The sequence below is a fragment of the Cucurbita maxima genome, unplaced genomic scaffold (genome assembly GCF_002738345.1).
Source record: "Cucurbita maxima cultivar Rimu unplaced genomic scaffold, Cmax_1.0 Cma_Scf00030, whole genome shotgun sequence".
In the NCBI taxonomy this organism is placed as follows: Eukaryota; Viridiplantae; Streptophyta; class Magnoliopsida; order Cucurbitales; family Cucurbitaceae; genus Cucurbita; species Cucurbita maxima.
Window position 1 is genome coordinate 2104954 of NW_019272046.1, and position 15853 is coordinate 2120806.

The 15853-nt window shown below is 36.7% G+C and overlaps 2 protein-coding genes across 2 annotated transcripts; both read left to right on the forward strand.

Moving 5' to 3' along the window:
* The first annotated feature begins 4848 nt into the window (after nucleotides 1–4848).
* LOC111466178 lies at nucleotides 4849–5661 on the forward strand. Its single transcript, XM_023110756.1, has one exon. It carries the CDS (start codon nucleotides 4849–4851, stop codon nucleotides 5659–5661), a length of 813 nt encoding a protein of 270 aa, XP_022966524.1.
* An 8039-nt stretch (nucleotides 5662–13700) lies between these two features.
* On the forward strand, nucleotides 13701–14512 carry LOC111466266. The gene has a single exon (XM_023110875.1). The coding sequence runs from the start codon at nucleotides 13790–13792 to the stop codon at nucleotides 14285–14287; it is 498 nt and encodes a 165-aa protein (XP_022966643.1). The 5' UTR covers nucleotides 13701–13789; the 3' UTR covers nucleotides 14288–14512.
* The last annotated feature ends 1341 nt before the right edge of the window (nucleotides 14513–15853 follow it).

Here is a 15853-nt window from a genome sequence, read left to right on the forward strand (position 1 = left end):
AAAAAAAAAAAAAAAAAAAAAAAAAAAAAAAAAAAAAAAAAAAAAAAAAAAAAAAAAAACTTATTAAGCATTTTCAATAATTGGCGTTTTTTCAGAATGTTTTCAAGCAAGGCCAAAAGTGTAGAGACCATGAGGTGAGGGTCCACCTATTGCCACTGGTGATGGTGACATATTTTATTTTGTTTTCTATATTATTCTACTTGTTTACTCTTTATTTTTTTTAAACATTTTGTAATAATTTAAAAATTAAAAAAAAAACATTTTATCATCTCACTAGAATGGTTTGATGCAATCGAAGAATACACTATAAAAAGTTTTAAATTATTTTATGCAAAATTCGGTTTAGTTAGTTTGAGTTTAAATTATTTTATACAAACTAGGTGATTCAATTCTTATAGTAGAATTCTAATCTATGATTGTTGTACTTCTTATATAGAATTAAATTTCAGAGAGCACTTAAGCTAGCATCAAGGAGTCATAGTAGCTTCCGGCCCAACCGAACCAAGTAAGTGGCCTTACTATCAACTCGGTCAAAATACTTGTCTTATATATGACAACACGTTTCCAATGACTCTTGCACGTGTCATTTATGTTTTATGTTATATGATGATGTGATTATGTTACATGATGATGTGATGACATTATATGATTATGTGATAATGTTATATGATGATTTAATGATGTTATATGATGATGTGATAACGTTAGATGATGTTAGATAATGATGTTATATGATGACTTCATGATGTTAGATAATGGTGTGATGGTGTTATATGATGATTTGATGATGTTATATGATAATATGATGATGTACATGATGTTGACATGACGATGATCCATAATAACAAGATGATGCAAAACGTTGATGATAAAATGACTCAATATGATGATGCTCCATATTAAGATGATGTGCATGCATTATTTTTTCATATGCATTATGACGACGAGTTTTCAAAAACACAATCCTAGTTAGTGTTAATGATGATGAATGTATGAAGGTCAATGAGTGCATGTTACTTAGAGTAATGCGTGAACAACATATAGATTTGTGTCATAAAGATGATTTAAGGATGAAAATTATAGGGATCTCATGCATTTTGTGTGTTCATATATATAAGAATATTTTCTCATTTATAATGACGAGTACGGACGCGTATACTATGATGATGATGATGGTCATGTCTCGCATGACACTCAGGGGTTTGTTGACCTCTAGACGTCGTTAATAACAACTAGCTTAACTATGATAGGTCTAACTTGTATTTTGAAAATATTTTGTTAAGAAAAGAGAACTTAAAAAAAAAAAATACTCAATAAAATTGAATATTAAAAAGAAATTTAAATTATCTTTTTTACTTTCTGTGACGTAATCATTTTTAAGAATATATTTCCACCTTTGCTCCGTTGAAACGTATAGCCTTACATTTTTCAATAAAGCTTATCCTTAAATATGATGTCATCCAGGTGACGTGTCGATGATGTCACTCCTCGTACGTGGCTATTAGGTGGACAGCTATTCACTACCATTATTGCGCTGGAAATATACTTATTGCTTTGCCTCTCCTACGACTCTACCTAGCGCGTGCATTACACTGTTCCTCACTGCCGTTGATTTTTGTTTTCTGATTTAAATAAATTAAAAGGTTCCTAATTTTATTTATAAATCCTTTCAATTTGTTCTTTATTATTTAAAATTTAAATTTAAATTATTAAAATTTATCAAAAGAAAAGTATTAATCAACTTATTTAAATATGTGGACCTGACCTTAAACATTATTTGATATATAAAATTCAATTCCTTCCTTCACCAAATTTGATCCACTCATTTAAAAAAAAGTCAAATTAAGTGTAATATGGTCGGAATCGTTTTAGCTCCAAAATTCTTTTGGTGCACAATAATTTAGTGATGCATTAATTTTAAACCATTAAAAGCCAAGTTAAAGGAAAATTTAATAGATTTGACTATTCATTATATTTTTAATAAAAAATCTTAAATGGTTGTATTGGATTTGAGTTAACTCAAGAAAAACATAGGAATAGCGATAGTTGCAACATCATGATAAATATAATAATCGTTTTCCTGCCTCATAACGTATGTGTCTATACCATCATAATAAGGGGATGTTCCCCGATGCATGAACACACAATGATGCATGAGATCAAAACATTTTCATTCATTATCATGTAAAAAACCCATTTCGTATTCCTTCATATCATATCATTTTTCACCATAGCCTTTAAGGCACATATGTGGTTGAATCTCCTATCCTTCATATCATATATGGTTTTATGTCACATCATGCACATAATATATCCTTTGACATATAATATTATATCATAAAACACGTCACAACATATTTTGTATTGTCAAACGTGTTACACCATAACATATATTAAGAGGTAAGATTTAATTATAGGAATAAAACAGATTTTGATTTAACTATAATTATGAACCATTTGTGAATGATCAATTTTATTGTAATTATTTTATCAATAGACACAATTTGTTCGACAATGAATAAGAATGCCACTCTAAATTTATAATGGAGTGACCTATAATTAATGAATAAAAATTGATTATTTAAAGAATTTAATTAATTAATTAATGGAGCTTATAATATTATAGGTACCTAAGGTCCAACTCATAAAAATATTAAAATGATGAATTTAGTTAAAAAAAAAAAAAAATTGAAGGGCTCAAATTAATATTTACTAAACCCATAAAATCATGAACTAGCACGGCTAAAATCCATAAAATCGTAAGTTTTGAATTCAAATAGTTTGGTTGTGCGAATTAGTAGAGGCTACAATTATACTCTTTAGACCTGTGGCATTGTAGAAGAAAAAAGGGGTGAAATTCTAGGAAGATTATTGAGTAGGGACATAAAGGAAATTAATGGAAAAGGTAAAAAATTTGCAGAAGGTGCATGGTTGAAGAAGGTGCAAGGTTGAAGACGACTGGCGCGTAAGACAAGCATGCATGACTGTGGGTGAAGGGTGTGAGTGGTGTCACGGTCATGCTCGTCCAGGGCGTGTTGTCCATGGTCGCATGCCCATGGCAAGCCAAACCCTTGTCATGTCTTTTCATTCGAGTGTTTTTACTTTTGTAGTTTTAGGGAGTATGACGCCTAAAAAATATCATATCTAGGCTTGCCAGACATGAAATGTCTCATAATGTACTATAGGGGGATAACTAGTTGTCAACTTCTCCCTACCCAAGGTTATATATGCTAAGCCGTTGTTATCTCTCTCTTGCTTGCTTATATAACGTCTCTCTCCAAAATCTCTCTTTCTAAAATCTCTCTCTACCCTCATTTTCTAAAACCTTCTTTTAAAACCGAGGCTAGAGGCTCGATCATACGTCGCTTGGCCGTAGGCGACGCAAGAACGATTGGCTTATCTCACTTGTCGTTGGGAAGTGAGTGCCGCACAATCGTTAATCCGCTGCCTTCAAAAGTGCGATTGTGTCAAGTGGTATCAGAGCTTTGTTAGCTCCGTGACACAGTAAAGACCAAAACCATGTCGGCGACAAAGTCGACACCCAAAGCACAAGCCGACCGGCTTACGCTAATAGAGGAGGAAATGATGTTCCTCAAAGAAGTCCCTGACACCCTCCGCTTCAAGGAAGCACGGGTGACCGAATTGAGTGAGAAAGTCGTAGAAATCGACCCAATGGGCAACTGCCTGGATGGGTTGCCAATCGCAGAATTGATGTTTCGAGTGACCTCGCTCGAAGAAAGAGTTGCTCCTACGAGCAGCCCAAAACCGTCTGGTAGTCCGGATAGCTCTGTCGCGCACAAGGAGGGACGTGGCAAAGAGTTCGACGTGCTACAAAATACAATGATGAGCTTGTTCAATGGATTAGCTGATGAATTCAGAACAACAATCGACGACATCCAAGAAAGGATGGCCTCCATGGGCACTCGAATTGAAGTGACCATGAAAGCCGTGGATCACGTCACGGCTGGGCAAACTAATACAGAGTCCAACAAACTAAGATTTCCAGATCCTAGAGCCTTCAAAGCGAATCGGGACGCCAAAGAGTTGGAAAACTTCATATTTGATGTCGAATAGTACTTCAAAGCCACAATGGCTTGTACCGATGGCAAGAAGGTGACCGTAGCCTCGATGTATCTCATAGACGACGCCAAACTGTAGTGGCGTACGAAGGTGCAAGATATCAAGGATGGATTGTGCACCATTGTCTCGTGGGAGGACCTCAAGAAAGAGTTGAGGGACCAATTCCTCCCCGAAAACGCAGGACATATAGCAATGGGAAAACTAGTAGCTCTGAAACATACTGGAGGCATACGAGACTATGTCAGACAGTTCTCAACCCTGATGCTAGATATCAGGGGCACATCAGAGAAGGACAAGGTGTTCTTTTTTATAAATGGGTTACAGCAGTGGGCCAAAACAAAGCTACACGAGAACAAGGTCCAAACCCTAGCTGCCGCAATGGCCTGTGCCGAGAGACTCCTAGACTATGGGAACGAAGCGAGATCCCAAAGAAGAATGACACCAGCCCCAAACACTGGGGGCAAGACATACAAGCCACCAGGTCATCGAAATGGAAGCCCCAACAGACCGAACGGAGGTAACGACAGACCAAGTGGATGGATGGATAGACCTCCTCAGAACAACCAAGCGGGGACATCTCGAGGACCTTACCATCAAAGGAACCACCCGACGACACCTTTACAATGCATGTTGTGCAAAGGTCCCCACAAAGTATCTTATTGTCCTCATCGGGCCTCTCTCACTGCGCTCCAAGTGTCCATTCAAGAGAGAAATGACGCAAGGGTCGAGACTATGCTAGACAAGAAGGAAGATCAAGACAATCCCTGAATGGGCGCGCTTAAATTCTTGTCAGCCCTCCAACGGAAGGTCGAACCGAAGGAGATAATAGAGAAAGGGCTCATGTTCGTAGATGTGACAATAAATTCTCGACCGAGCAAGAGCACTCTGATAGATTCAGGAGCGACCCACAACTTCATCGCCAATCAAGAAGCCCGAAGATTGGGACACACTATAGGAAAGGACCCGGGGAAAATGAAAGCTGTTAACATTGAGGCCTTGCCTATTGTGGGAGTTTCCAAAAGAGTCCCCTTCAAAATAGAGGATTGGATAGGAGAGCTAGATCTTGTCGTGGTACTTGGGATGAAGTTCCTCCTAGAACACAAAGTTATCCCAATGTCGCTGGCAAAATGCTTGGTGATCATCGACCGCAACCCCACAGTAATACTTGCAAGCATCAAGCAACCAGGTAATCTTCGAATGATCTCGGCCATACAATTGAAAAGGGGACTCGCACAAGAGGAACCTACATTTATGGCCATACAACTGATGGAAGTAGCGACCACCGAAGAAACTGTCCCAAATGAAATCAAGGAGACACTAAACATCTATGCTGACATAATGCCAGAGAGCTTACCCCAAACATTACCACCTCGTCGAGGCATTGATCACGAAATCGAATTCATCCCCGGGGTTAAACCGCCAGCGAAGAACGCATACCAGATGGCTCCGCCCGAGCTAGCCGAATTAAGGAAGCAATTGGATGTGTTGCTGAAGCGGGATTCATCCGCCCGACAAAGGCACCCTACGGAGCCCCCGTACTGTTCTAGAAGAAGAAGGATGGGACGATGCGTCTGTGCATAGACTATAGAGCCTTAAACAAGGTGACGGTACGCAACAAATATCCACTGCCAATAATATCCGACTTGTTCGGCCAACTTCACGGGGCTAAGTACTTCACGAAGTTGGACTTACGATCAGGGTATTACCAAGTACGTATTGCCAAAGGGGACGAGCCCAAGACGACGTGTGTAACAAGATATGGGGCCTTCGAATTCCTAGTAATGCCCTTTGGCTTGACAAACACCCCAACTACTTTCTGCATGTTGATGAACCAAGTTTTTTGCGAATACTTGGATTAGTTCGTCATAGTATACCTCAACGACATAGTGGTTTACAGCACAACCCTAGAGGAACACAAAGTGCACTTGAAGCGGGTGTTCGACAAACTACGACAGAACCAACTGTATGTCAAGAAAGAGAAATGTGCATTCGCACAAACATGCATCAACTTCCTTGGACATGTCGTCAAATGTGGACAGATTAGTATGGATAGCGATAAGATAAAAGCTATCCAAGAATGGAAGGTTCATACTTCCGTATCCGATGTGCGGTCCTTCTTAGGATTAGCCAACTACTATAGGCGGTTCGTCGAAAGGTTTTCAGACGAGCCGCCCCATTGACAGAGCTGTTGAAGAAAGACCACCCTTGGTCATGGTCAAATGATTGTCAAATGGCCTTTGAAGATTTGAAAACAACCATGACGAGGGGTCCTGTCCTCGGATTGGTAGATGTTACAAAGCCATTTGAAATAGAAACAAAAGCTTCCGACTTTGCCCTAGGTGGGGTCCTTATTCAGGAAGGCCACCCTGTCGCTTACGAAAGTCGAAAGCTCAATGATGCCGAACGTAGATACACTATCTCCGAGAAAGAAATGCTGGCCGTAGTCCATTGCCTTCAAGTATGGAGACAGTATCTCTTGGGATCACAGTTCGTAGTGAAGACGGATAACAGGACCATTTGCCACTTCTTTGATCAACCAAAATTGACGACAAAACAAGCCCGGTGGCAGGAGTCGTTAGCCGAATTCGACTTCAAGTTCGAACACAAAGCAGGAAAGAGTAATCAAGCAGCCGACCACTGAGTCGGAAGGGAGAACATGCGGCCCTGTGCATGTTAGCCCATATTCACTCAAGTAAGATTGATGGATTGATGCGCGAGATCATCAAGGAACATTTACACAAAGACCTATCTGCCAAAGCCGTCGTCGAACTAGCTAAAGCTGGGAAAACATGACAGTTTTGGGTTGAGGGAGATCTTCTGATGACAAAAGGAAACAAATTGTATGTTCCAAGAATGGGAAAACTGAGGAAGAAGCTCATTCAGGGATGTCATGATACCTTATGGGTCGGACACCCTGGGTGGCTAAGAACATACGCCCTAATAAAAAAGGGGTACTTCTGGCCAAACATGCGAGACGACATCATGCAATACACCAAGACGTGCCTCATCTGTCAACAGGACAAAGTCGAGAAAGCCAAAGTCTCAGGACTCTTGGAACTTCTACCTGTGCCGACAAGACCCTGGGAAAGTGTATCTCTGGGCTTCATAACACACCTCCCAAAACTCGGGGAATATGATGCTATCTTGGTTATCGTAGACCGATTCTCAAAATATGCGACGTTCATCCCCACTCCCAAATTATGCTCGGCCGAACTCACAGCTCAACTATTTTTCAAACACATTGTAAAGTTATGGGGCATTCCGTCGAGCATCATTAGTGATAGGGATGACATATTCATTGGGACATTCTAGACTGAGTTATTCGCCTTCTTGGGAACAACCTTAAACATCTCCTTGAGTTATCACCCTCAAACTGATGGACAGACAGAACGGTTCAATTGCTTGCTCAAAGAATACTTACGTCACATTGTCGACGCTCGCCAGAAGAACTGGATACAACTATTAGATGTCGCCCAATTTTTCTTCAATTGTCAAACCAGCTCGTCTACAGGAAAGAGTCCCTTCGAAATTGTAAGTGGACGACAACCGACCTTACCCCATATTATTGATCATCCTTATGCAGGGAAAAACCCTCAAACTCACAACTTCACAAGAGAATGGAAGTAGACAACAGATATAGCCCGGGCATATTTAGAGAAGGCTTCCAAGCATATGAAAAAGTGGGCGGACAAGAAGCGTTGCCCCCTTCAATTCCGAGCAGGAGATCAAGTCCTTATTAAGCTGAAACCAGAACAAATCATATTTCGCAGCCGAAAGGACCAGAGACTAGTTCGAAAATATGAAGGCCCGATCGAAGTCTTTAAAAAGATCGGGACTACCTCCTACCGAGTTGCACTACCCGCATGGATGAAAATCCATCGAGTAATTCATGTGAGAAACTTGAAGCCATACCACCCTGACCCAAACGACGACCAACGAAATACAATCACGAGACCGAGCATCAATCTGAGGCAAAAAGAAACAAAAAAAGTAGAGGAGATCCTCGCCGACAGGGTTAGGAAGATAGGAAGACCTGTACGGACGATTCGTGAATTCTTTGTCAAATGGAAGAATCTCCCTACAGAGGAAACCAACTGGGAACGCACCGAAGATCTGAACTCCGCCGCCACCCACATCGCAAGGTTTGAAAGTAGTCGGTTGACAAGGACGTCAACCAATTAGGTGGGGGAGAATGTCACGGTCATGCTCGTCCAGGGCATGTTGCCCATGGCCGCATGCCCATGGCAAGCCAAACCCTTGTCATGTCTTTTCATTCTAGTGTTTTTACTTTTGTAGTTCTAGGGCATATGACGTCTCAAAAATATCATGTCTAGGCCTGCCAGACATGAAATGTCTCAGAATGTACTATACGGGGATATGACTAGTTGTCAACTTCTCCCTACCCAAGGTTATATATGCTAAGCCGTTGTTATCTCTCTCTTGCTTGCTTATATAACGTCTCTTTCCAAAATCTCGCTTTCTAAAATCTCTCTCTAACCTCGTTTTCTAAAACCTTCTTTTAAAATCAAGGCTAGAGGCTCGATCATACGTCGTTTGGCCGTAGGGGACGCAAGAACGAATTGACTTATCTCACTTGTCGTTGGAAAGTGAGTGCCGCACAATCGCTAATTCGTTGCCTTCAAAAGTGCGATTGTGTCAACTGGCAACATAATAGGCGTGTGAGGTCGCGTGCCAGCTCCATTTGGCCTCCTGTTTGTTCTGTTAGTCTTAATTTCACTTGTTCTATTAAGATATGCCAATATTTATCTTGAAATTTGTGAAATATAGGTCCAATTAGGAGAGATTGTGGTAGTAGTTTTACCCTATTAAACGACACTACAAGATAGAAAGAAGTTTGAAATCAAGTAGCATATTGAGACTTTTAAACAAGTTCTCAACTTGTTTCTATATGTGAGCTTGTTGATTATGTCATTAGGAGTTTAACATATGTGTTTATGAGGTGGTTAATTGATTATATGTGGGTGCATGCGTAAGATGTGAACATGCTATAAATGTAATATAGAAATGCTAGGTAACGTTTATGAGTTGATTATATGTATATATGGATTCATGCATAAGACATGAGCATGCTATAAATGTAAAATGGAAGTGTTATGATTCTAAGTTATGCTTATGGGTTAATTATGTCATGGGCTATATATGAGTATTGTTAGTCTGCTAATCCCCGCAAATTCTTAGCGGACATGTTGTGTGCTAAGTGAGAGAGAATGAGAATCCTAACTATCGGATTATATGACATTACTGACCACTAGAGAGTTTAGTAGACGGGTCGTATTTGAGTGAGAGGGAGTCTTATATACGTGCTCGAAAATTTAGATAAGCATATAAAGAGTTAATTATCTAACCTTGAAATAACTAGAATACTCTTTAATGAACAAAAGATCCTCCTAAAAGAAACTTGACCGAAACTTAAATTGACCAAATGATTAATAAAACTTGTAAAAGATAAGTTAGCTAGCAAATTAATTACTCATCGAAATTATTTTATTTTATTTTTCTAGATAAACATGATGCTAAGTGACCAAGGTGGTGAAACAAGTTGGAGGCTCTAGGAATTCCTATCTATATCCGAGTCTATTTTTTTAGTACATTTACTTTTGTTGTTTGTGAACTTATATACTGTATTTTGAGTTTGTAAATATTCCCTAGTATTACGTTTCTTGAATTTAACTATTGGTACAATAGTAACTTTTGTGATTCTATCTTTCAATGAGTAGGTGTTATATGTTTATGATGTGCTTGTGAAATAATAAGACTATGATGTGTATGAAACAATTTGATCAGGATATGTTTATGAATGATATGATTATGATATGTTTATGAAATAATATGACTCCGATGTGTTTATAAAATGATATGACTATGATATGTATATGAAACGATATGACTATGAGATGTTTATGAAACGATATGAAATGATAAGTCCATGTTATATTTGTAATATGATGTGACTACGAGAAGATACGTGAATGTTATGACAAGTGTTATTATGTGATGTTCTGATGATATGATAAATGTTATGGTGTAACAAGTTTGGCGATGTAGTACATGTTCTTACATGGTATATACTGATGATATGATATGAATGATATACGGCAAAATGTGTTGACATAATGCACATCTCCAAATTATGTAAGGAAAGCTATGATGAAAATGATATGATATGAAAGAAAAATGGTAGGGGTTGTCTACATGATAATAAATAAAAAAATGTTTGGACCTCATGCATCGGGGAATATCCCTCTTTTATGATAGTATAGACGCGTATAATACGAGGCACGAAACTGATCATTATATCTATCATAATGCTGCAACGATTGCTATTCCTAAACGAGTGTCCGACATCAACAACTACTAGAGAATGCTCGCACAACAAGAAAGGGGCTGAGGAGGTGTGTGAACTAACTAGTGGGTCTATACTCACACGTGTGGACCATGTGTAGAATAGTAAATACACATCTAATTAACCCATTGAGGATAGCCGACTAAGGAATATAGATTAATATGATCGAGGACTCACTCATGATTGTATGTATTCGCATCTAACTCTAATAGTTGGGTCACTTACTGAGTATTTTTTAAAATAGTCAAACCATGCATTACTTTTTCCAGTAAAGGCAAGACATCCCTATACGACTGACGACAACATCGCAATTCGAGACCATAACACATACATAGGGTAGTTACATTTATTTTCTTAGACTTAAGTTCGATAAAATATTTTTTAATTTTAATGTTTATTTATTTCATTTAGTCTTTCGTTGTTTCATTTTAAAGATGTTTTTGAACATATAAATCCATGACAGTATTTTAAGATGATGTTTAAACGCTTATTTCTACACAATTACGAAATGATGATGGCAACGATTCTAGGTAAGTAGAAATCTAAGGTCGTTACAAGAAATCTAACCGGACTTAAGAGAGTAGGTTGGAAGTATTAAGGTATAAAAATATTTGGGGAATACATTTTGTCATATAACTCTAATTAATTATGTAATATATCTTATATTTATAACCACTTAATATTTTTTAATCTTATTTTTAAGAGTTGATTGGTAGTATATTTTATCTTTATCCTATTTAAAGGTGAACATTGATGAACAATGGACTTTCAATCTCACCTATGTTTATCATTTTAACATGATATTAGAGTAGGAGAAGAGGAAGAACAAAAGAAAAGTGAAAAAGATATATATATCTATTGGAAGGTGATTAGAGAGGATGACCGATGAATTGGGATCACGTTCCATAAGATATATATCTTTGTAAGCCCACATTTTAATTTCTAGTCTCTATAGCGATTGTCCCTGAGTACCGCAAATCATCGATATTTTTCCTCTCAACAATAAAATAAAAAACATATTCATTATCAAGATGTTTGTGGCGTGCTATCCACATTCTGTCACCAGAAGCTAGCCTCCTAATCTCAATCTGGATTTTGAATTGGCCACATATATTCTCAATCATTCTCCTAGATCGAGAACGGTTCTCAATCTTTCAATATCAAGACTACGTTATAAGCATCTTCATATTTCTCACCAAAGCTCAAAGGTGGCATGCTCAAAATGTTCGTATTTTCTTTCACATCTCTACGGGGTTTAGTGATAGAATGATTAAATGATGAGCAAGCTCTCTCTCTCAATTATCACTAACAACTATCTTTGGCACATGTCCCCCATTAGAAGAACTTGTCGACCTATTTTTCCTTCCACTGTTTCTATTTCACCGAAAACAAGATCTTCATGAGGGTGACATAAGACTACTGGCCAAAGTGATGAGATATCCTCTGAAAACGTTTTTAAAGTAATCAAGAACTTGATGCTTAGATTAGTCCATGCGCATAAACCTCTCAATGATTCCAGGGGAACATCGATTTTGGTAGTTGTTCGTAAATATCAAAATTTCCTTTGTTTGGCGGAATCAGTCAAATCTAGCTTCAAAATTTCGAAGGTTGATTTAACACATCTCTTTACATTCACCATTCTGATCAGCCAAGATATTCACTTGTTCCAATCAAATTAAATGGGACAAATTACCCATCCTAGAGTAAATCATTGAGGTCTATTTCTCGGTTTTGCATCTTCTTGGGAAATTCAATTATTTCTTATAAGTCTAAAAAACAAACCAATGTGTCTAGATTATATGAGTTTTGCATCTTCTTGGGAAATTCACTTATTTCTTGGAGGTCTAAAAAGCAAACTAATGTGTCTAGATGATCAGCAGTAGTCGAGTATCGAGCTATGACAAATACTTGTTTAGAGTTATATTGGCTGAGATACATTCTTCAAGACTTGAAAGCTTCGTTGTCCGAACCAGCATTATTGTATTGTGATAATCAAGCAACATTGCATTTAACAACCAAACCATTTTTTCACGAATGTACGAAGAACATTGAAATAGATTGTCATATAGTTCGAGAAAAGTTACAAGCTAGAATCATCAAACCATGTTATGTTTCAGCTAAAATGAAATTGGCAGATATTTTCATTAAATCTTTGGAAAAATAACAATTTCATTTTCTGAAACACAAGTTCAAATATTCACGACCAAGAAATACTGGATTCTCTTTTGGGTAGGCCTTGAAAGGAAAAGGAAGGTTGTAATGCCAACAGTTATCTATTATTGAATTCACCCGGCCCAATAGTACCCCGTTTTTTGGAACGTCCAGTGTCAAAGTCACTGAATGGGTAAGTCGCCAATCCCTAAAACGGACTATGTAATGTACTTTATCTGCTGGGTTACGGGTGGCCATTTACCAGAGGTTTCTATTGTATCAATCTACCCTTGTTTAATTCCTAATGAAACATATACTCGGGGGTGCAAGGCGGACTCCCATTCATTAGGTAGAGAAGATCACCAAGATAAGTGTGATTGACATACACTTTCAAACTTGAGGAAGAGTATTAAGATATAAAGATATTTGAGAAATATATTTTGTCCTATAATTGTAATTTTTTTATAGAATATATCTTATATATACATACGTAACCCGTTAATATTTTTTTCTCTTATTTTTTAGAGTTGGTTGGTAGTATATTGATTTAGTTAGTAGTATATTTTATCTTATTTTCACTATTTGGTTAATAATATATTTCCTCTTATTCTTAATAGTTAGTTGGTAGCAATATGTTATTTAAATGTTGATTAAACTTTCAATCTCACTCATATTTCTCATTCTTAACATAAAATTATACCGTTTCCTCTTCAATTAATATCAGTGACTTCAACTTTTTATAAATTTTGATACTACGGATAGGAACAAGTAATATCTGCAATGATATAATATTCATTTTTTTGTATAAGTTTTATGACTTTAAGGTTTTCCGATACCAATAAAAATAAGAGTCTATCTCTTAATTAGTGAATGTGGGACTCTAATAACCCAAATGTTCGGAAAAACAATCGAAGTCTAAAAATGAAATATAAAAAAAAAAAAAAAAAAAAAAAAAAAAAAAAAAATCCCAANTAAATAACTTTTAAATGTCCTTAAATTTTCCCCAAAATATCTTCGTCTCATACGCTCCTTGACGGCGATTGGCCTCCCTTCTTTCCCAATTAAATTCTTGTCAGTTTCGCTCCCTCCCCCAATCCCTATATTTTCCCTTCACTCTCTCCCCTTTTTCCTTCATCCCAAAAATTCCTCACAAAAAAAAAAAAAAAAAAAAAAAAACCCTACTTTTTCTCTCAAATGGACGGCGGCGGTGGCGGCGGCAACCTCAACGACCACACAGATCTCGGCGGCGTCCGCCGACGAAAGCCGACGAAGAAAACAAAACAACCCAACAACAAAAAGAAACCCATCAAAGTTGTGTACATATCGAATCCAATGAAGGTTAAAACCAGTGCCTCTAATTTCATGGCTTTGGTCCAAGAGCTCACCGGCCAAGATGCCGACTTTCCCGACCCGTCTAAGTTCGACTCCTCCGACGAAGTTGCCGGAGCCACCCCCGGCCTCCTCCACAGCACGGCCGCCGCCGGCCAGGAATATGGTAGTCTAATGATGAATAATAATATCCCTACTACACTTGGTGTTGAGCTGCCGGCCGAGGACTTCCTTGTTGGTAGCTTTTATGATGACTTTGATGACCTGATTCTTCCTCCTCCACTCATCGGAAACTTCTCCGGATTTCTACCAGCGGCTGAGGCAACGGCGGCGGCGATGATGTATGAATCTTATGCAATGTGATGCTTAATTTCTCTCTAATTTTGAAACTACTTAATTTTAATTAGCTTCCATTTCCCCCCATTAGCTTTATAACATATACATTATATAATAAAGGAATTTATATCTAAAATAATGCTTAACAATTTAATTACCACATCTATATTGTTCTTAGATCAAAGCCTTTTTTTGGGTATTTTATTTATTGAATTTGATTGTGATTCTTAATAGCATTTTTCGAGGGAGATATTCAATGTTTTTATTCATAGATTTATACACGAATGCAAATAAATTATTGTTTTTTAATTTTCTATTATTATGTGCATTTGGATGGAGGGAATTCTTTTATTATTATTTTTTTTTTAATTTCAGAATCAAACAAAATCTCAAAGACCCATAAAGGAGGTCAATATATAAACTATATTTCAATATCATTGTTAGACATAGATAATGGACATGAATATTATGTAAATTACATTTATACCAATATATTTTATCTTTATATGATTGATATAATCATATATAATCATATAATAGCAGAAAATGTTTTTTTTCTTCTTTCATTACATCTATAAAGAAGGTGATTTGCATGACGAAGCTGATTCTTCACCACAAAATTTTGATAATATGTGGGTCCCTTTTTTTTTTTTTTTATTTAATTTTTCTGGTTTTTGTTATGACGACAATAGACTTGGCCGTTGACTTAACCAGTTTTATTTAATTATTTATTTTTATTTTAGAAATTAACTTTTTTTTTTTTGTGATATATGATTAGTGCTCTAAACTCCCTAATTAAGTTTTTTTTGTGATGAGATATACCATTCATGCTCAAAATTCGATAACAGGATGATTTTTTTTTTTAATTTTATATACTTAGGATCACTCTTATTCAAATGTCGAGATATGTTTATGGATAAAGGTATTCCAATTTTATCCATTCATTTCAATTGAATTACAAGTTTACTCGGCCAATTCTATCCATTCGTTTATATATCTTCCCTCCTAAGATGCTCCAAATGTATTTTAATTTAACTATTTAATTATTAATTTGGGTAATTGAAATACGAAGAGAATAAAAATAAAAAATTTGGACTTTTTTTTTCTATTTTTCTTTTCAGTTTCAATCAGTAAAAATTAAATCAAAACCAACTCACATATTTATTCACATTTCACATGCTGACCATATCCATCTCTCGAAATTTTCTCGGTGTTTTGATGATTCTTAAGAACAATAAGTTTATAAGTTCTTAGTCAATTTTGAATGCAGTTGGATCCAACATTAACAAAACAAAATTTCATTAATTTATTGGAAAGCTGGATTAAAATTCGAGTAACGTAGAAAAAGAGAAGAAAATAGTAAGAACATGAAAAGATCAGATCCCTTGATTTGTTGCTAATTCATGAGATTGAATCCTATAGTTTCATAGTATATAGATGAACATCTTTATACAAAAATAATAAAGAGTTGAAATGGCCTCTACACGAGTTCAATTTAGAAGAAGACAATTGACCACCAAAAAAAAGTCGAAAAAATATAGTCAACTAGCCATCGTCCAACAATCATAATTTTGCGCCAGAACCCCCCGTCCT

Bases quoted from the DNA above. Each gene is read 5' to 3' on its own strand.
- LOC111466266 (XM_023110875.1), top strand. From the start codon at position 13,790: ATGGACGGCGGCGGTGGCGGCGGCAACCTCAACGACCACACAGATCTC.
- LOC111466178 (XM_023110756.1), top strand. From the start codon at position 4,849: ATGGGCGCGCTTAAATTCTTGTCAGCCCTCCAACGGAAGGTCGAACCG.